The 20,925-nt window shown below is 42.7% G+C and overlaps 1 protein-coding gene across 2 annotated transcripts in view; it reads right to left on the reverse strand.

The window, feature by feature from the left end:
• RAD54L2 (RAD54 like 2) overlaps positions 1-20,925 on the reverse strand; it is a 69,113-nt gene that overhangs the window by 39,061 nt on the left and 9,127 nt on the right. For both annotated transcript variants that reach the window (XM_063164481.1, XM_063164479.1), the window contains exon 2: positions 8,541-8,747. In XM_063164481.1, coding sequence (XP_063020551.1) covers positions 8,541-8,691 — 151 coding nt within the window. In that variant the 5' untranslated portion in view covers positions 8,692-8,747. The remainder of the gene's footprint in view (positions 1-8,540; positions 8,748-20,925) is intronic.

Here is a 20,925-nt window from a genome sequence, read left to right on the forward strand (position 1 = left end):
CTGCATGGAAAGATTTCTATTTTGTATTCCATCATACGCAATAGATCAAAAGGAAGGAGGGAGAAAAGAGGGGGGAAAGCGTAGCTGGTTATAACAGCACATCATTTCACGAGATCTGCCAGCCCCTGCGCCCAATTGGCGGCTCTGAAGGAAGCAGAGCTCTGGCGTCATCACCTCCTTTTAAAGAAGTAAAGCCAGTCATTACTCCAGGTTATATAACACTCAGACTATGCCAGACTTTGTGCCACCCTCTCAAAAAGGAAGCCGCTGTCAGAGAGCCTGGGAGGCGGGCAGGGGAGGCACCGACGATTTCCTTCGGAGCTTCCCCCTGCTCGGGACAAGCCGAGGGGACCGGGAAGAGTCCCCGCGGTCGGACAGAGCGACCGAGCCGCGACATCGGCACTCCGCAATCCCCTGCGCAGGGGGCTGGGGCACAGCACTCCTCAGGATCTCATCCTTCCTTCCCACAGCAGCCCCCAGGCCACACCTCACCCTGCTGGGAATAACCGAGTTCACGGGGTTACTCAGAGTGCTGGAATCAGGCAGTAAAGCCCCCGAAGCCCAGGCACCGCTCCTCCCCATTCCTCCCTGATTGATCGGCCAACAGCCCACAGGGAAGGCACCGCTGCCGTGCTCCCACCTCCGAAACCGCCCCAACGCAGCACAATGCTCAGCCAGGCAATCTCGGAACCGGCACAGGGGAGATAACAAAGCATCCAGCACTGGCTGCTCCCAGCAAAGCACTCAAGAGGATTTTTATTTAACATCATCTAGTGAATCCAGTAAATCCAGTTCAAGCAAGTTGGGTGCCACAGGGTCTGCACAGTGAGCTGGGGACAGGGGCCCTCGCTGGCTGGGCAGGGCCAAGCCCTCAGACTGCATACACAAACATCATTTTGCTCTGACACACACACTGTGCTCCCGGGAAACTGCCAGGATAAAAACAATCTGCAGCCTTCTGTAAGGAAGCAAAATTCCCATAGAAATCCGTGGGGCTTTTGCCTAAATGAGAGGCAAACCTCCTCTGCAATTTCAATGTAACCCTTCAGTATTACTCAGTAACTAGGTCTGCTAAAACTGTGAATGCTACCATCCCCATCTTCTTCTACCTTTGATACTGTGTCTTTTGTATTTTATTCACCTGGATTGTGGGAACATAGAAGCCAGCCAGCTCCTAATTTTTTGTGTCTTAGGAAACCGACACAAGCCTTGAACATAAGGTTTGTGGACACAGAGTGTATGCTGAACAGACACAAAGCCCTTCTCACTTTCAGGAACTGAGAAAACAACAAAATTCCCCTCAACTTCTTAGTTCTTGTGCATCACCTGAGAAATACATCCACTATCTCCAACTGGATGCACATTTACAGAGTTACCCACAACCATCTGAGGCTGAGACCCACACTCTGCATATAAATAAAGTACATTTAAACACTCTGATCCATAAGGATCAATTTCTAATGTAATGCAATGCAGTTTCCTATGACAATTTAATTAAGTTTAAACAGATTTCAATAGGCAGGATATTAGCTGACAAGTAAATTCTCCTACAGGTAGTGATTGCTTTTGTACCTCTTATGATACCACACAAGCCATCCTCTTTGCAGGCAATTATTGGCTTGGAAGACAGTCTAGATAAAGTTTCTACATGCATGAAAACCTGCCTGGCTTGAAAGGATCATCAAAGTGCACAGTGGTACGTGAAAGCTCAGATCTGGCTCTTTACTAAGACCAGAGCCATTGCATAGGCAACAAACCTAGACTGGAGCAGAGGCTTGTTTCCCCCAGGATATGCCCTCCCAGCTTCCTTGGAAATAGTATTGGTGGGCTCTAGAGAGAGCTGCATGCAGCCACAAGTAACCAAAACAAAAGAATATACACAGGGAAGTCCATCAAGAAGGAAAAAGTGAGATGATGCCAATCACCACTCTTCCTTTTTCCTAAGAAATTCACATTGTGCACTGCAAACATCCACTTGTAGATTAAAGTGCAGGATTATAACATATGGGGACTCACCACCCTGGCATAGGTACCTACAGAACACAGAGGAGTTTACAGTTAAAACTCCCCTCATGATTGTCTTCAGTGCTTTTCTAGACTTAGCAAATTCTGTTTCATTCCATACCTTTTGCTCCAACTCATCCACTTTCAAACAACAAAAAGACCCTGCTCTCCACTCCAAGCTCACTCGGATGGGCTTGTGCCTTTCCTTAGCCCCAGCACCTGCCTCCAGCTAAACAAGGACAGATCAAAGAACAAGTCACCAGCCTGAGGCAGGAAGCATGCAGCACCCAAGGCCTCTGTGCTACACACTGCAGCAGATGGAAGCAGGGCTCCTCAAAGAGCAGTTCTGTTCTCTGAGGCTGCCTCGACCTTGGGATGCCCATCTGCCCTTGGTGCCACCTGGAGACACAGCTGTGAAAGGCTGCTTTCTAAAAGGAGTGGAGAGATTAAAGCAGTAAGTAACTAATTGCTCCTTCTCTTCTTAAGGAATAAATTAAATTTTCTAGCAGATAGGAAGGACAACTTAAAACTAGTGTTTCCTTAAAGAAAATGCTGTGCAGTTTGGTCAAAAGTAGAAGGCAAAAGGTTTCAGGTTGTTGGAACAAATCTGCATTTACCAACACAAGCATGATCATTCATTTCAGGTAAAAGTGCAGAGAAATTACTTTCTAACAGTAGTTTCTTTTTTCTCCTCCTTTTTATCTCCAGCAGGATGGGCCTTTTTAAATCTGGATATAAAATGATAAATGATATCATTCAGCAAGATAGGAAACTGTCTCCATACTCTGCCTCTCTCTCAGTTTCATACAGGTAAGTATAACATGACCTAATTTATAAGAATAACCACAGTCAAAAAGCAAAAAACTCACATATTTGAGGAGGAGGAGCCTACAAAATGAACAGATTTATAACCAAAGACTTTCCTTTCTTCCCCTGTAAGGACAGAAAGTTGCTCTGTTCCCAACCACACACATCCAGCTGGGGACTCCCACACACCCCAATTTTGTTTTGTTCCAGCACTTTGTTGGGGAGAAGAAAAGATAGAATGTTTTGGGGTGGGAAGCACATGAATAACACCATCTTCAAAATGAGCAGCAGATCTCTGTACCTTAAGGATGCACTCATGTATCATTCAAAGAAGTATTAACCCACACTTCCTCATGATGTTAAAAACAGATTTCCAAAATAATTTCAGCTTTAATAACTCCAGGTGCTAATGAACTTTCTAGTAAGTATGGCATTAACTACTCATTTTTCCCATTAGATTAGACAAAGAATTTGCCCAGGCAGCTACAAATTGATTTCCCTTTCAATGTAATTGCACCCTATAATGATGACCCACAAAGAGCCACAGAGGAACATCATATTAAACAAAATCCATACTTGCTATAACTTCATGCCAACATTTTTTTCCTCAACAATGAAGTGAAAATCGTAGGTAAAGCTGATCAAGCAGGACCCCTTTAAATGAACAGACTTTCCTCCAGTGAGGGCTCAAGGTAAGCAGAGATCTTTTCAAGCTTGGATCAGCAGTGGTGCCATCTGAAGTCAAGAGCTCCTGCCTTGGTATCAAGGGGGGAAGTTCAAAACTGTGAGTACCAAGTGGGAGCTCAAGTTCAAGCAAAAGCAGCTACTGAAATACATTGTGGATCATGCTGCAGAAAGGAAAGGTGGCTCTGTTTGAGCTATTAAATGTCACAAGCAGGGTCAGCAGTTTTAAGAGGTTAAGGTGAAGAAAAGGGTCTCTCTTCCCCCTCACCTCATGTGCCAATCTCTCAGATGTTCTGAAATTTTCTGATGCCCTCACCCTACCAAGGAGCTGCAAAACATCACACGCACCCATGTGTCCTCCTCTCCTGGACTCATTATTCTGTACCACCAACCAACTGTGCTTCTCATTCATTCCTCTCTAAGAGTCTGTATGTCCACAAAACCCCACACAAACCAGTCTTGGTTTGCTCCAGCACATTGCCAGGGAGTAGGAGGAACAGCATGAGTCTGAGCTGGGAAGAGGGAGCTCCTCCAGTTCTCCAGTAGTGAAACAGAGATGCCACAGAGCTCACACGCTCCCAGCCCTGGAATGTGGGGAAAGAAACAGGGGACAGGAAAGGAGAAAAAGTGCAGAACACAGAGCAGGAGACAAGGCCAATTTCATGTAATTTGTCTTATCACAACAGTATCACCTAATATGTCATTATTTGGTGTTGCCTAGTATCTTTGTACAGTAAGAACTGCAGCACTACTGTAGTACTGGGAAACTATTCACCAGTATGTACCCTAAAAGCACAGATTCCAACCCCTGTCTGCTGTACCATGCATCCTGGAATGCAAACACAACTAGGAGCCTTTGAGGACAGGGTCTGAATGCTTGTGCTCATTAAGACATCTTTGAGAGAACTGAACAGCCACTTCTACCCCAAACTGCACTTGAAGAAAGTGTTTAACCCATATACTCAGAGGTAAGAAAACAAGCAACTTGCCATCACTATTAATAGCAGAATTACAGCAATACATATGAATAAGAGATAATGAATTCCAGAGACATCAGAATAATCCAGAGACATTCCCAAAGTGAAAAAACAGAACAGTACAGTGGGATTCATTCAAACACTCAACAGCTTTCCTTGGGAAAGCTCTGAGGTATAAACGGTCCATGCATTTGAAATTATCTGTAAAATCCATATTGGAGATTTGTTTTCTCTTTGCTCAAATTAGCTTTTATTCCTATGGAGTCCTACACAGCCCTGAGCAACAACCAGGATCAGAGAAAAAGTGCAGCACTTGAAACAGCCCTTTATCTCCACAGTCATCAGTACATCACATTTCTAGTGAAAACGATTCAGGGAGGTAAGAAAAAAGTTTCTAGCAGTCACACATTGCTATCACAAAATCAAACATGATAAAACAGGTGCTGCAACCCACAAGTGGTGAAAAAACAGATGAAGTGGGCAGGGATGACAAGGCTGGAAAAGCAGTGGCAGCCTCTGGCTAGGATTGAAGCGTGCTGCTGGGATGGGTGTGCAGTCTGGCAGCCAGGGAAGGGGCTGTAAATCAGAATAGGTATGTTCTGAAAGGAGAATTCTAGAAAAAAAGAAAAGACTAAAGCTGGAAGATTTCCTACACATGATGCCCAGATTCATTAGCTGGCCACCACTGAAGAAATGGATAAAGGATGTAAGCTGTGTGGTTATTAGCTTTCACTTACTGAGAAATATTCAGAAAATTAGCTTTTCAGGCTCTTTTGATTCCTTGAGGGCAGGGGCAAAGGTTGAAGTCCTGTGTTCTTCCATACTGAAAGCCTGTGCCATACAAGTACAAACTAACTCTAGATAACCCATAGGACAGCCTATACTAAATGCAAACAAAACTGAGCAGAAAGGAGAAAAATGTGCCAAAACTGAAGATAGCACTAAAATACCAGAATGTATAAAGACTCCTAGAAGACTATGGATTAACACAAGGATTAACTCCACATACAACATGTATCAGAAGGACAAAAACAGGTTAAACATGCAAAACACAAGTCACTGATAAGTCTGAGATAATATGATCAACCACCACCAAGTGTGGATAACATTACATCAACACTGGAAAGTTCTTAAGTTATTTGAACCACCATCAATACATGGAAATCCTAAACAAAGCCACTAGTTTGCAAGCAAACAGTAAAAATGTTATTTTTGTAATTGATATAATCACTATTATTTAAAACAAGTAATCAGTTTCCATTTGGATAAAATGTTTAAGCAGCCTGTCAGCCTTCCAAGAAATAGCTCTGAAAGATTTATTAATCATCTAAAGCTTGTTGTGCTAGAAATATGCATGAGCCCATCCTCAAGGGAAAGATCCCCCCAGGATCCCCAGTGGGATCAGAACAACCACAATACCAGGAGAGGAGCAGAACAGCACAGCTGGGAATAGGGAGAACAAAGTTTTAACAGAAATTATTAAAATTAAGCGTTTTAAAAGCTTCATAATATAAACACTAGAGCACGGCATCCCTTATGAATAAAACTGTCTGTTCCAAATATGATATTTATGAATGAGGTTACTCTTCAAAGCCATGGGATTACAAACATCAGATGGGCACAATAAAATGAACCTCTTAATTCTGAAGTTGGTTATATTTCATAGGCTAAAGAGCAGGAGGCTGGTTTATATTAGATCTAAGGTGATACAAATGCCACATGACATTTTGGAGGCAATGTGTAGCTGTAAGGAGATATCAGGGAAAGCAGACTGGACACCTCCACAGAAGATAATAATTATACATCTAAGCACCCAGAAAGCATTCTGATATTGTGGCAGGCAGAATTAAAGCTGAACAATCTGAAACCTCAGAGGCAATCTAGCTTTGCTCAGCTCATGGGAGGGAGATTTCCCTTGTACGTAATGAATAAACATAAAAATACTTTATGTTAGTTTCTCATGTAAATTCTTTTTACTATTCCTCATTATTTTCTACTTTAAAAAAATATTTTTAATGAGTCACAACAAAAATATAAAACATAAACATGTTTCTAGTGTTTTAACATGAAAATAAAGAGCTGTCATTAGCAGCTCACAATGCTCTGTATACCTACATTGATCTTGTCTGCTTTGGAAAGAATACTCCTGATAAACAACTGTGAGTATCCACTCACACTAATATAGATGTTGATGATAAAGCACATCAGTCTATGATAACAGACTAGTGGAACAGTGGGAATGACCCACTTGGACATGACATACAGACACTCCCTTCTGTTAATGAAAGTTTGGCAACCACATCACACTTCCTCCTGCCCCACTGCTGCAGGGTCCTGTAAACAAAGTGCCATCATCATCATCATCATCATCACCAGTCTGAGACAGAGTAACCTGCGACCTTGTAACTCCTCTCTGCGTTGATACTGGGAATTCCCTTGTTTCTTACCTGAACTAACACTTCCATTTCTGCTACCTTCTCATTAGAAAAAGCCACCATGTGAATAAAAAAAAAAAAAAAGAGGAATGCATTCGTTTTTGTGTAAACATTTTTATAAAAACATTTAAAATGAAAACAGTATCTTCAAATAGCACATGGCTGAAAGAATATAACAGCAAAACAAACAACACTTGAGGACAACAATTTATTTTGAAGCCAAAAATTCTTTAGTAACTAGAAGAAGAGAGAAGCATCTATTTTTAACACATTCTCTGCTAAGAAAAAGAAGATTACTCTCAGTTGGTTTAGGTAGGTATATTCAAATACCTGCATACCCTTTGAAGTTATTAAAATTTGCAATTTTAAAGGAAGCGAATAGAGCATCCCCTTAGGCTCTGGCTACAGTTTTGTGATACAAAGAGTTTGAAGGGAAATTCAGCATGGGGAATTCCCACCTGAGCTCTTCATTCCAGTCTCTGTGCCCTAGAACATCAGCCCTTCTGGACCAACAGACATTTCTAGGACTGTGCCATGACCCAGAACAGTTATCCAGTAACACTCAAATGTAACCTGCACAGCACAGGCTCACAAACACCTGCATTAGCCCTGGTCTGAACTGCTCCTCTCCTGAAGAAGAGAGTAGGGCAGGTGGAACTAGGTGAGGGTAGAAGGTGACAACTTAGCACTTCCATCTTTCATCTTATAAAACAAACAAAGGAGAACCCAACCTGTATGCTGACAGTAAAGAACATTTTCCGGCTGTTAATGATGATTACTGTGAATGAGCAATAATTGTCCATAGCATCCATCAAATTGTTTATGTATGGGACAAGCCAATGACACAAATGCATTTATTTTCACCATAATCTTTAAATAATACAAGTAATTGCAAATCAGCTCATTTACTTAACATAATTGCTTTCCTGAAATTTGAAGCTATTTTAAAAATTCGATCCTCCTTACAATGGCTTACTTGTGGCTTGGTTTCCTGATGGAAATATTTTTTGGTCAGGAGAGTATATTTAACATTAAAAGTCTATTAAAAGTAAACAGCCACATAAGGACTTCTCCCTACCAAGAGCTGGACAAATCCTAACCCTTACACAACCTCCCAAGGGGTGACAGCCAGCTTTCTATAACAATGTATTGATACCTCAGATTTTAGCTTTTATATTTTTCAGATTCTGTACTGCTTTAGTGTGTAGTTCTGAGCTTCATATTAAGGGATGGTGAGCTCTCTTCACAGAGTAGCTGGACAGAACAATTCCTCTCCTAGCTTGGGACCAAGGACTACCACCCAAATTTCAGGCCCAAGAGCACAAACAACGCAGATTGAAGAGTGAAAAACAAGAGGGATGGGACTGCATGGGCCAAAGCTGTAACTGGACAATTAACTGCAATATGCAAATGGAGCAGAACTGATCAAAGTGAGAGACCCTATGACTGGTTGTGCATTTTGTGACCATTTTGGTTCATCTTGGGTGCAGTCCTGGCTGGGCTCTTGTGCTGCCCAAGGTGGATCCATGGAGACCTTTTAATAAATCCCTCCTTTATTCTTTAACTCTGTCAGGCCTCTGTTCTAGGGCAGCCTTCACAAGGCATCAGTGTATTCCCAACCCCATTCACTCACCACTTTCATCAAGTAAGTCTTCCTCGTCATCCCCATCGTTGTCCTCCTCCATCGCCTCCTCCTCATCTTCCTCCTCCTCCTCTTCCATATCCTCCTGCTCCAAGTCCGGGTCCAGGTCCGGATCACTCCCTGAGATTGACTCGTCTGACATGATTCCCAGTGGTGCTCCTTGTGCATTACCTGCTCATGTTCTACCGTGAGGCAGCCCTGCAAGGACACCAGAGAGGAACGTGAGCCCAGCAAATCCCAGCCTTTGAGCCACAGGGCTCAACATCACAGCAGCATTACTGCACATAAAAAACCATATCAGCCTTTTAAATAACAGACTTAGATATCAGACAAAGCACAAAACCCTGTGGAGAAAACAGATGCTGCAAGAAATGGATCATAATGATACAGGCCCTGCATTGAAGAATCTCCATCTTTTCCATCTTTTCATGGGTGCCCTTGACATGCACACAGGACTCTTCCTGCTGGAAAATTCCTGGTATCAATGCCTGATTATTCAGAGATGCAAAAACTAATAAATTATGTGAACGATTTCCAAACACTACCATCCCAAAAGGAAGCATACAAAAAAGGATCAGTGTCAGCATCCCCTCCAGATACCTGTTGCCCTGATCCCTGCAAACACCATCACAGTGAGCAGTGACAGAAAGCCCCTCCTGCCTCAGCTGTACCCACTGCAAAGTTCACCCACCTCCTCATTACAGCCTGGCTGAAGTCTCTGATCCAGCCACACAACAAAAGCACTGTTACCTTCATAGTTTGGGCAGAAAACAACGAAGATCCAGTTGTAAAGGTTGAACTCCCATTGTAAAACAGGGCAGGAAGAAAAGTAAACACAAAGAAAGAATGGACCAGACAAAATTCGCATTTCCTTTCTCTCAAGGACAAGAACTGGGGCTGGCTGTGCATAACTTCTCTGTTACATCACTCCAGTGCATTACAGCAGAAATTGTGGTAGAACACAAAAATAAAGCCACAAGAGAGGTCAGGGCAATCACCAAGTCACCAGTTTATCTGTTCAGATCATGCACTGTCACTTCTGGTCAGTGATGGGTACTCCTGAGCATTCATCTTCCATGCACACAGAATGATCCTAGAGGAGCTGTGTAAGATGGATGACAGGAAACACAACCAAGAAAGGAAAAGAAAGAAGGCATCCTGATCTTAAGGAATATAAGCAAAGGATGTATTCAAAGATCAAGTTGCAGAAGAATTACTACCCACACATTCTCCAAAACCTTTAAAGAAAGATGAAGGAAACATTTCCTCATCCCTCACTTCCCACTGCCCCCTACTTATACCACATTTCCACTGTAAACTATAAAATTTTGAGAACTAATCAGCCACTTAAAAACAAACCTAAATCATAAACATCTAAGCAGATAAGGCAGTTCAAACATATGTAAACATTTAAAATTTCATTTAATTTGACACTTAAATTTCATTTTCAGCTGTGTTTCATCAGTTACCAGATTAACTCAGAAACCTGAAGGTTAAAGACAACACCCCTGTAGCAGGGCTGAAAATATAACTGTTGAGTATGCTGAATTATTCCAGCTCAAGTCATCAGCTCCTGCTCTGGTCCTCAATAACATTGAAGAGTGTCAGAAAGAAAGTAAACATAGGAGAAAGAAGGCACTGCAGAGATTGGCTTTGGAACAGGAAGCCTTTCACCACTCAGTCCCAAGAGCACTTTACCACCAGGCAGAGACAAGTGAAGTCCCTCCACTAGTACACGTGTCACACAGAATAAGTTGGCTTGGTCAAGCAGATGGCAGAAAAGGCCAAAACCTGAATTAGCTCAAGTGGAACTGTGCCAGTTTACACAAGCCAAAGATATTAATTCAGCTTCTGTGGTCTGCAGGTACAAGCCCAGTTGCTGTCAGGCTGCTGCAACACGGTCACCTACAGCATCTCTTGTTTTCTGGTGTTTGGTGACTTCAGTCAAGGGTCTCTTGTTTTCTGGTGTTTGGTGACTTCAGTCAAGGGCTGCATACACAAAGCCATCTATTATCAGAAGATTTTCCGAACAAATGTTGTGCTAAAGTCTAGGTCTATTTCAAAATGAGGTCTATTTCAAAACAGTGGCTTTGTTTTTCTTTTGCATAGAAGCAAGCAACCAAGGAAACACAAACACTGCTAATACGGCAGGAATGAACTCTCCTCTATAAACAGCAAAAGCAGAAGTGCTGTAATGTCACTAAATGCTCCAGGTCAAAGAGTGACACACGATACAGTTTCTCCCACCAGGATCCTCCTGTGTATCATCCTCCCATATCCTGTCATTTGTACCAGAACCTTAAAATCAAAACACAAAACATTCTCTGAAAATTGTTTAAATGCAAGGTTATGGGTCCCTGTGTCGTAACAGATAAAATCGAACCCAGTGGAGAGCAGCTCTCCCTCAGACTGGAGCACAAAAGGGCTCAAATCGAAGCTTTATTTTTGTTTAGCAGTAACTACACATTCTGTATAAGCCAACTCGGCAGCCCCGGCCATATGCAGGAGAGTAAAACAGAAGCTTTTGCAAAAACTTCACTAAATCTTGCAGAGCTGGGTGAAACAAAGCTGGTTAACCCCTCTGTGCCCACTGCCGTGTATGTCTGTCCCTTCCCTGGCCGGGGCCGGGTCCCGGGAGGGCTCCCGCCCTGCCTGGTGGCAGCAGGTACGCGGTGCACAGCCCAGAGCCTGCCCTCGTTTCTCACACCGATCTGACCCAGTTCGGAGCCTCCCACCAAGGGGAATTACACAACAGGGCCAGATTGTGGCTGCCGCTACTGTTTTATGGCTGAGTTATTCCAACCTGCCCCATCTCCTGCCTTTGCAGACGCAGGCACTGTGCTCAGTGTTTAATCGCTGGAGGAAGGGCACTTTGCGAGAGATAAACTGATTACCTGGCACATCCCCGCACGGGATGTGAGCCTCAGGAGGGTTACAGCCCCAAGAAATCCTAACCAAACCCTCTGCACCACCCTCACAGCAGATATTCAGCCTTCCAGCACAGTGCCTCAACTGCTGAGAAACCGGGCTGGGATCTTAGGGGAAAACACTTGGAAAAATTCCTCTTGCTTACGCAGGGAGGAAAAAAGAGCTGTCATGTTTATCCTACCCAGAAGTTAAACCCTGCAATCAACTGCACATCAAATTAACATCCAAGACAGCCTCTCTCATGTATTATGTCCCGTCTTTCAACAAAGATAAAAATAGTTCTGAAGTTTCTTGGGCTTTGCTTTTTGAAGGTAGAACACCTCAGACAGTAAGTAAATGCCATGTGCTGATGACTGCCTCCTCCTCAAGCCTGCACAGAAAGGTTCTGTGTTCCCCACTTCTAGGTGAGGAAACCTTGAGAATTTGGACACATTTCTGTTGTCCTCACGTTTTTCTTTCCCTCTGCAAAGCTTTAAAATTACTTCTCACATATAAAGTTGAGAGAGAAATGTGAAAGCAACTTTTCCCCTTCTACACGATAGTTGTTCACAGCAGAGTTGTGCATGCCATGAGCCAAACTGTTAAATAAAACAGCAATCATCAGGGGATGTGGGGACTTAGGGCATTTCTGTACATCACCTTCATCAGAGGATCCACTAGCACTGTAAATACTAAACCATTATCTAATTAACTATTACAGATACCATGGAGTAAAAAGCAAGGGTGCAGGACAAGGCAGAACAGAGTCCTTCCTCACTTGAGGAGAAGCAGGGTTCCCCTGTACTTATAGAAACTCACAAAAGCCAAAAGGACTTTACAGAAGCTCTTTGCCCACTACAACACAAGCGATTTAGGGACAGGACATGCTCACTCCTGAGTACACAACCATCCCATACAAATCCCTTCAGAAAGGGCAGGTTTAACACTAATGCTGCTCCAGTGCTGAACAGTAAAGAGGATTCCATCACCTCTCCAACCTCTAGCCAAGCCCAATATCTGGGACTCATCAAGATTTGTCCCTTAAAGCCTGTTTTGTAACCAAGACTTCACACTGGCCGTTGTAGTGCCAGGCCATAGAAACAGAATCAAGCACCCTGGCAAACCCCAAGAGGATTTGCACAGACAAATAAAACAGATTTTAATAAAAAAAGATATTTCTAAGTCTGTACTGCATAACACTCTTCACTGTTTGTTACACAGTCATGTTTTATGGCAACAATAATCTCCTTTTCTGTTTTTCTTTTTTGTTGGGCAACAAAAGAGTAAAATGGTTGACTGGAGCCATAAGATTCCTCTCAATGCACTCAGCTCACACACACACACTCCAAACTGGATGTGTATGAGGGTAACTGCTGGTTCCTTGGGGGAAATCTCATCTGTGTGTCAGACCACTTCTAGCACCATTTTGGTACCTCATAGGCAGCCTTCAGTATCTAGCAGAACATTACCATAAAGCACACAACTGCATGAATAAAGGAACTACGAGCTTACGCTTCTCTATGACAAAAAGTCTTGTAACAGTTTGCAAGCGGTAACTTGCAATATTATTGCAAAATAACAATTAATAGTTCTCTGTTCCACTTCAAAATCTAGTAAGAAATAACCTGAGATCAGTGCTTTTGAACAGTTTGATTCTAACAAACAGTAGAATTTCTCTAATTTACATTATGCAACATATTAAAACCTCTATTAAATTATCATGTAAAAAATGGTATCAGGGGAATCACCTAAAAGGATAAATATCTTTTTCAAAAATGAGCCAACAGTTTTACTATAGTAGTACAATAGACCTCTATATGCTTTAAACAAAGCAGAGTTTCCTGAAAAAACAAAAGAAACTTATTTCCCCCAAGTTGCATTTAAAGCCATCCTTAATTGATACTTCGTGATTTAAATCCCTTCTTCCTTTGCAGCCTGAGACTGTTGAGAGTCCAGCTATGCAGTTTCTCTGCTGTGACTCACAGCTAACTGGTGGCCACAGGCTGCTGGCTGGGAAGCAAAAAAACAATTCTCCTTCATTTTATCTTGTTCAAATCACAAACAAACTAAGTAGCATTGATCCCCTCTAACTGATGTGTTCTCCATAGGAATATTAAACTGAAGGAAAAAGAAGCAGCCTGTGAAATCATAAATTGGGGAGCATCTGCTTGTCCTGGACCACTCCTCTGAGGGAGGCAAGTGTGCTTCTCTCCATTCCACATAAATATTGAACAATGGATCTAGTCTTCACCCACACTGCATGTGAGTATTAAGGAGCCCACTGTGATTTGTGGGGAACAGGAACTGAGAGAAAAAAAAATAACAGATTGCTTTTAGAAACACATCCATATATCAGTTTTGAGAGAGTTGCAGGACTTGCAGGACTTTTATTATCTCCAGGCTAACAATCCTCCTCCAAAAAGGCACCACAAAACTAAAACCAGCCTGAAACTGGTTGTTCCCTGACAACACAAACGACAAAAGCTGCTGCAAGAAAGTGTGGGAGAAATGAAAAAAAAAAACCAAAACAACACAAGGAAAAAAAAAACCAAAACAATAAAAAACCCCATAAAATCAACCCATAAAGAAAGAAAAGGGAGAGCTAATCCTTCCCCTCTGCTGACATGACAGTGCTAGCACTGAGAATTTGACAATGAACATTACATAAGGCCTGGCTCCCACTGTGATCCGAACAAAAAGAGCGAGCATGAGTCAATGGCAGCATCTGCAGCTCCTTACACAACCTGAGCATCCACCACCTGCTGTGGGAGCAGCCACAGGGCCCTTCTCTCCTGCACCTCAGGAGGGGTTTGGGAACACCCCACTGCCAGCACTGGAAACGTTTTGTGACCCTTAAAGAAAACCTGAACTCTCCATAAGATGCCAGCACTCCCTTCCACACAGATTTTGTGAGGTTCTTCACCTCTGGACACAGCCAGCAGAAAAGGGCAAATGTTTTTGTGTTTGTATTTATATATGTATATCTAGATAGGTATATAATTATTTGCCTGATCACTGATGCGTTGCTTCTAAGGGCAATTTTATTTAATCATATTAAAGCAGAAATTGACTTCCTATAAGTCAACTCTCTCCTTTCAAATACTCAAAATGGCCTCACCAGTGAACCATCATAAAACAGCAATTTTTTTGTTACTGCATAAAAGTTCAGGCTACCTGAAGTAAGAAGCATGTGATCAGTTTTGCTTCCAGTAATTACTGACATCTGCAGTAACACCATCACAAAATAACAAAAAATTTCTCTTACTTCACAGAATCTCCATCTATGTTTTTAGAATCTCCATCTGTACTTGTCAAATTCTATATAAATGGCACTTGCATTACCTGCTAAAAGAAACTCTCCTTCCCTGGTCACTGTTTCTTTCAAAGCAAACAGCATTTCAATATAAAATCCACTTTTGAATGTGTTTTTACATGTTTTGCCCATGCTGCTACAGCTACAGAAAAAACAACCAAGACCTGTGTAAGGAGTAAAACCCTAAGAAAATATTTCAAATGGTGGGGAAAACTCAATAGTAGGGCACACTGTGTCAGGATTCCAAATTACATTCAATGCATTTTATCCAGCAGATTAATCTGGGAAATTCTTGCCTACCTTGCATTAATGATAACCATTCTCAAATTCCAAAAGATAAGTTTGAAAAGTCAGCTCAGGGAGAGGTGTGCCAAGCCTTCTCTTCACGAACACCCAAACTATGTCAAGATGTGAGCCAATTCCCAAGCAGGAAAGATAGAGATAACTGGAAGATCCCTCTGGAATTTAAGCTCTTGTCATACATAGGTGCCAGAGAAGAAGTTATGTAATAAATCAAGACTAAATTACATAAACAGAAGCAGTGGAACAGAGAGGAGTGGAAAGGCACGGAGCTATTCCCCTCTCAAGGAAAGAACAGTCACTGTCACTCTTTGAAGACAAGCTGTGGCTTTGGTCATTGAGATATGCTAACACTATGGCTCCCCTCCTTGAAGGGTATCCCTCAGAAACAGACTGGGATAGCTCATAAACAATGTTTTCATCTTGCAGGATGAGGAAAACTGCAAATTTTCCAAATGTTAAAAGGTCTAATTTTATCCTACTTTCTCAGTACCACCCCATCCACACACACTCCTCTCCTTGCCTCCCAGAGAAGCACATTTCCTTACAGGGGAATGATTCACTGCCTTCAGCTGTGTCCCTGCTCAGGAAATGAGCTTTCCCACCAGCAGCAGCCCAGGGCAGCCCACCATCCCCTGTGAGACAGACACCACTCACATCACACACTGGCATCACCAGACCACAAAGTCAACACAACTTAACTCTGCCTTGGGTCACAGGTCTGCATTTCAGCACAAAGAATCACACAGGTCTGGGAGCTTGGTTTTGATGCCTCATCCTTCTCCCTCTTCAAAACTGGACTGAAAAGGTTCGGTGAGGTTCTGAGGTTCTGGTTTCTGTAGTTATAGAAAAAGGAAGTATTCCACAAAGGTTTGTTCCTCTTTATTCCCTACCCCATCTCCAGCAGTGATAACTACACCAGGGATGAGGAAGTATTACTTATGCCACCTACAGTTTACCAAAGAAACTTGAACGTGAGAAAAAACAAGAGGAAAACCAAAAAAATCATCCCAAAGCAGGAGGAAATAGAAATAAACAGTTTTGAACTCATGTGATATGACAATTAGCATATGTTAGACCCAATTTGCTGCCAAGCAATCAGACATTAAACTAATTTTTATTGGATTCCAACGTAGATTAAAAATCCATTAAAGGATTAAAAACTGTCAGAAACTTCTTTCAGAGTCATTCCCTCCCTGCAACATTGCACAGTGGTGAAAAAAACTTAATGTTTAAGTGCCACTTTTCTGCTAGTTTTGAGAACAAAGTAACCAAAACCTCTTGACTTTTGCCTTTCCCACTAATCAGGTCAAAATAAAAAACTTACACTGATCCTTATCTATCCTGCACAAATACATCTGCTTTAATAACACTGACACTATAGGCAGCTCACATGGAAAGCAACTGGAAGAAAGAGCCTCCTGTGGTTCTGTCCTTAGTAATGGAAGCACCACTTTGGTTGTGCTTTGCTAGCTGAAAACTTCCCAATGGTTTGGACAGGCCTGAAAGGGAAAAGAATGCAGCTTACTGTCTCTCCCCACAGAGCACGAATAACCCAACACACTGCTGAGGGGATCATTTGGATACACACAAAAATCACTCCAATGGAGATAATAAATATTATTTCACAAAAGAAACAGAGCTATGAGTCTCATGATATGCATATTATATGTTTAGCTTATAAAATTGTGAGTATATGACTCTACATACTGGAGTTTACTTCCAAAAGAGCTTTAAAAGCAGCACAATGCAAGCTGGGCTAAGGAGGTACACAAATATTAGCAGAAGATAATCTATCCTGAGAGACACCATATCCTTTTGGTAAACATATCCAACTGTCCTGTCCCAATTCATGCAAAACAGGATATTAGCTACCAACCAGCACAAGCACACAGTGTTAAGCCAGGAAGGAGCAACTGAAAAGGAATATATTAACAAATTACTGTAAAATACCATATGACAAATAAGCACCACAACAACCACCCAGAGAAGTAGCTGCTGGCTACCAAACATAGCTCTTTTAGAGTAAAAATGTCACTACCTCCCAAGTGTATAAATTGACTTAACTTTTGTAAATGCTAGCAATGTCTTTTGCAGTACTTGTTCTTACCAAACACACAATACTGTATATTCATACCCACACAGAATCCAAAATATTACATTTCCAAGATTCAGAAGCAGAATGACAAAGAGCACTCTGCTGTGATGCAGCCAAAACCCACAACCTTCTGGGTATTCTTTCTCTCAAAGTTAAGAGTGAGTCTCAGTCAAGTGCTTTCCCCAAATGACCACTTCTTCTACCAAAGCTCATTTAACATTTGCAAATTCTGCCTGACTGGCAGCTGTGCCCAGTGAGCCAGAACAGAGGGAACAGCAGGAAAGCCAGGTCTTCTCGTGTCCTCTTGACTTGTTCCCATCCCAAGTGAAGGCAACCATGTGTCGTAAGAAGGCACCATCCCTATGCTCAGATGCTGTTTCCTCTCCAAATACAACAGAAATGGAATGTCTTGCCTCATAACTATTAACCTCCCCTCCTTTTCAATTATTAGATTATTGAATTATTAGTCTTGAATCAGAGAACTGTTTGAGTTGGAAAAGAGCTCTAAGAGCATAGAGTCCAAGCACTAACCCAGCACCATCAGGCTCACCACTAAGCCATGTGTCCAGGTGCCACACTGACGCACCTTTTAAATCCCTCCAGGGCTGGTGACCTCAGCACTTCCCTAACAGCCTGTCCTGATGCTTGACAACCCTTCCAATGAAGAAATCTTGCCTAATATCCAATATAAACCTCCCTGGCAGAACCTGAGACCATTTTCTCTTATCCTGTTGCTCATTCCTTGAGAGAAGAGACCAACCCCCATCTGGCTACAGCCTCCTCTCAGGGAGCTGCACAGGGCAATAAGGTCCCTCCTGAGCCCCCTTTTCTCCAGGCTGAGCCCCCTCAGCTGCTCTTCATCTGACTTGTGCTCCAGACCCTTCCTCAGCTCCCTTCCCTTCTCTGGAGAAGCTCCAGCATCTCAATGGTTTTCTTGTTGTGAGGAGCCCAGGATTTGAGGCGCCTCAGCAGTGCCCAGCACGGGGGACAGTCACTGACAGTCACTGCCCTGATCCTGCTGGTCACACCAGTGCTGGTACAAGCCAGGTGCCACCGACCTCCCTGGCCACCTGGGCTCATTTTCAGCCACTGCTGAGCAGTGCCCCAGGTCCTTTCCTGCCAGGAGCTTTCCAGGCCCTCTGCCCCAGCCTGCAGTGCTGCAGGGGGTTGTCGTGGCCTTCCTGCCCTCCAGGAGATCAATGCTCCTGCCCACACTGGTGTCACCTACAAACTTAGTGAGGGTGCCCTTGATCCCCTCATCCAAGTAACTGAGAAAGATGTTGAATAGGTGTGACCCCAATCCCAAACTCTGGGGAACCCCACAAGTACCCAGCTGGATGTGGAACCATTCTCCACCGCTCTGGGCTTGGCCAGCTTTTTTGCCCAGTCATTAACTGAACTTGTTCATTCATCTATTGGAGAAATTCTTGATTATTATTGATTTAGGCTGAAATAAGAAATTTTTGTAACTACAGCTCTTATCTTGACGGGAGATTTTGGGTACAGTTACCAGCATTCTTTAACAGAGAAAACTAATTACATTGCACTTCCAAAGGAGATTTACTGGCAATGCTGTAAAATCTCAATCAACTTCATTCATAGTTGTCCCCTCACTAGGAATGAAGGAGGCAGATGACAAAAGTTAAAGACTTTCTCATTAAAATAAAGGGATAGATGTTCACAAAGAGGCAGAGTATCTCATTCTGTTAAAATAAGCACTTCACTGACCAGAAGTATTGATTTAATTGAAATATAAGATCTCCTCTCTTGCTTTTTTGTGAGTGCTATGGTAAGTACAGAAGGAAGGAAAAGGCACCTCTAAACAATTTTTTGTTAGGGAGAAAAAAAAAAAAGACATTTTTTTACAGAGTCTGTATGACTAAGCAGATCACCCTCTTCTCCAGTGTTCTCTACTCATTATCTGGGTCTTACTTCTCTCAAGCAGTTGACTATTGTCACTATAAAATAAACAAATTCATACCCAGACCTGAACTATTCCCATTCATTGGAGAACAGGATGTGAAGCTATGGTTGACAGAAACTTAAAAATGCTGGCTAGGGTGAATCTTACTAGGCATTGTCCAGAATAAGGAACTCCCCCCACCAAAAAAAAAGCAGCTTCCTGAAGAAATTCTTCTCCAGAGATAAGAGGATTACATACCAAAACTGAGGGAAAAATTAGGAAAAAATTTTTCTCTTCTAGGATAACAGCTTTTCCCCAAACATCTGATCTTAAATGCACTGCTTCAATTCTAAATCTTCTCCATTCCATGCAACAACCACCCTGACACCCAGCTTTCAAGGCAGCTGTTGCTCCCTATTTAGAGCCTGTGTTACACTTCACAGCTAAGCACAAAAAGGCACTGGTCTTGTAAAGTTTATTTCTTGGTCCTGTTCTCTAAATTCCTTGACACCTACGGACAAGGAACTTAAAATCCAACTGATGTCACCACTCCTACAACAACTTCTCAATTTAAGAAAATATTCTTTGTTCCTGTTATCTCCTCCACCCCAGCATCCCCTACAAAAGCTAGCTGATTTTCCTTACTTCCTGTGCCTGGAAGTTTGGTTGCTGAGGTGCATTCCATAACCCAGGCACTTGTACTAAGGAAGGAATATACAGCTTTTGCACTAATTCAGGAAAGGAGAAGCCACAGCCAGCTGCCTTACTTGTGTGAACACAAGTGTTAAGGAGCAATGCTGCAAGGGTAATCAAACCTCTGGGCAGTTACATTACACTGGGAATGCTGTTCCTTTTGCTTCCATCAGAGAATGATGCAAATAATAAATGCAAAGACATGAATAAAAAAGCACACTAAACAGAAGATGGCAACCAAATTCTGATGATAAACCCACCAATTACAGAGACAGAGACGTGCCTTGACACTGACAGAGAGTTTTTAGATTTCACAGGCACCAGAAGGGTAATAAACATTTGGCCTTGATTAAATTACCCATTTTCCCTCTTGCTGACTGCAGCCTCCCAGGCCTCGAACACATTTTCTGCAGCATGCTGCTCTTTTCCCAACTCACACACTGCTCCCACACCGTGCCAGCACAACCCCTCTGTGTGGCTGGACAGCAATCTGATTCAGCTGAAAACCCACCAGGAAGCAAAATTCAGTTCCCAAATGTGATCTACCACAAAGTTGCATGAACAGCTTTGTGGGCACAAAAGGAAAAAACAAGCAGTGAGAGAGTGAGAACATGCAGCCCTGAGTGTGGGCTGATCAAGCTGGAGTCACTGTCACCAAGGCCATGCTCTAAGCAGCCAGACACTGCTCCAATGCAGGGGACAGACAGCATTTCTATCTAAGAAAGTGAGATGGTCCTTGTGATAAAGCTTCCTTACCTTCAAAACTCCAGCCCAAATGATGGTGCATGTAGCCAAGGTGAGACAATCTTCTCAATTGTCTCTCTCTTTGAGGAATCAAGGAATTACTATGCGGTTTGTGTAAACTGGTTCTGAACTTCATTTTGCTGGACTTATTCAATTGATAAAACCAATGCAATTGCCACTCAAAGCACAGAAGTATAAAGTGCATCATGCAGTCAGACATCCTTGCTGTGCACATCTCTCTCCCCACAGCAAATACTCTTAAACTGCCCAAAGCTCAAAGCAAAATACACCTCCTCATGTAAATCCTTGGCATGCAGCATCTTAGTGAGAGCCTCTGTAAAGAGGTCCTTCCATGAGGGCACCAGAAAAGGCAGGATAAGCTGTTTTAGGGAACGGGAAGATAAGCTGTCCCAACCTT

The sequence above is a fragment of the Melospiza melodia genome, chromosome 10 (genome assembly GCF_035770615.1).
Source record: "Melospiza melodia melodia isolate bMelMel2 chromosome 10, bMelMel2.pri, whole genome shotgun sequence".
NCBI classification, from domain to species: domain Eukaryota; kingdom Metazoa; phylum Chordata; class Aves; order Passeriformes; family Passerellidae; genus Melospiza; species Melospiza melodia.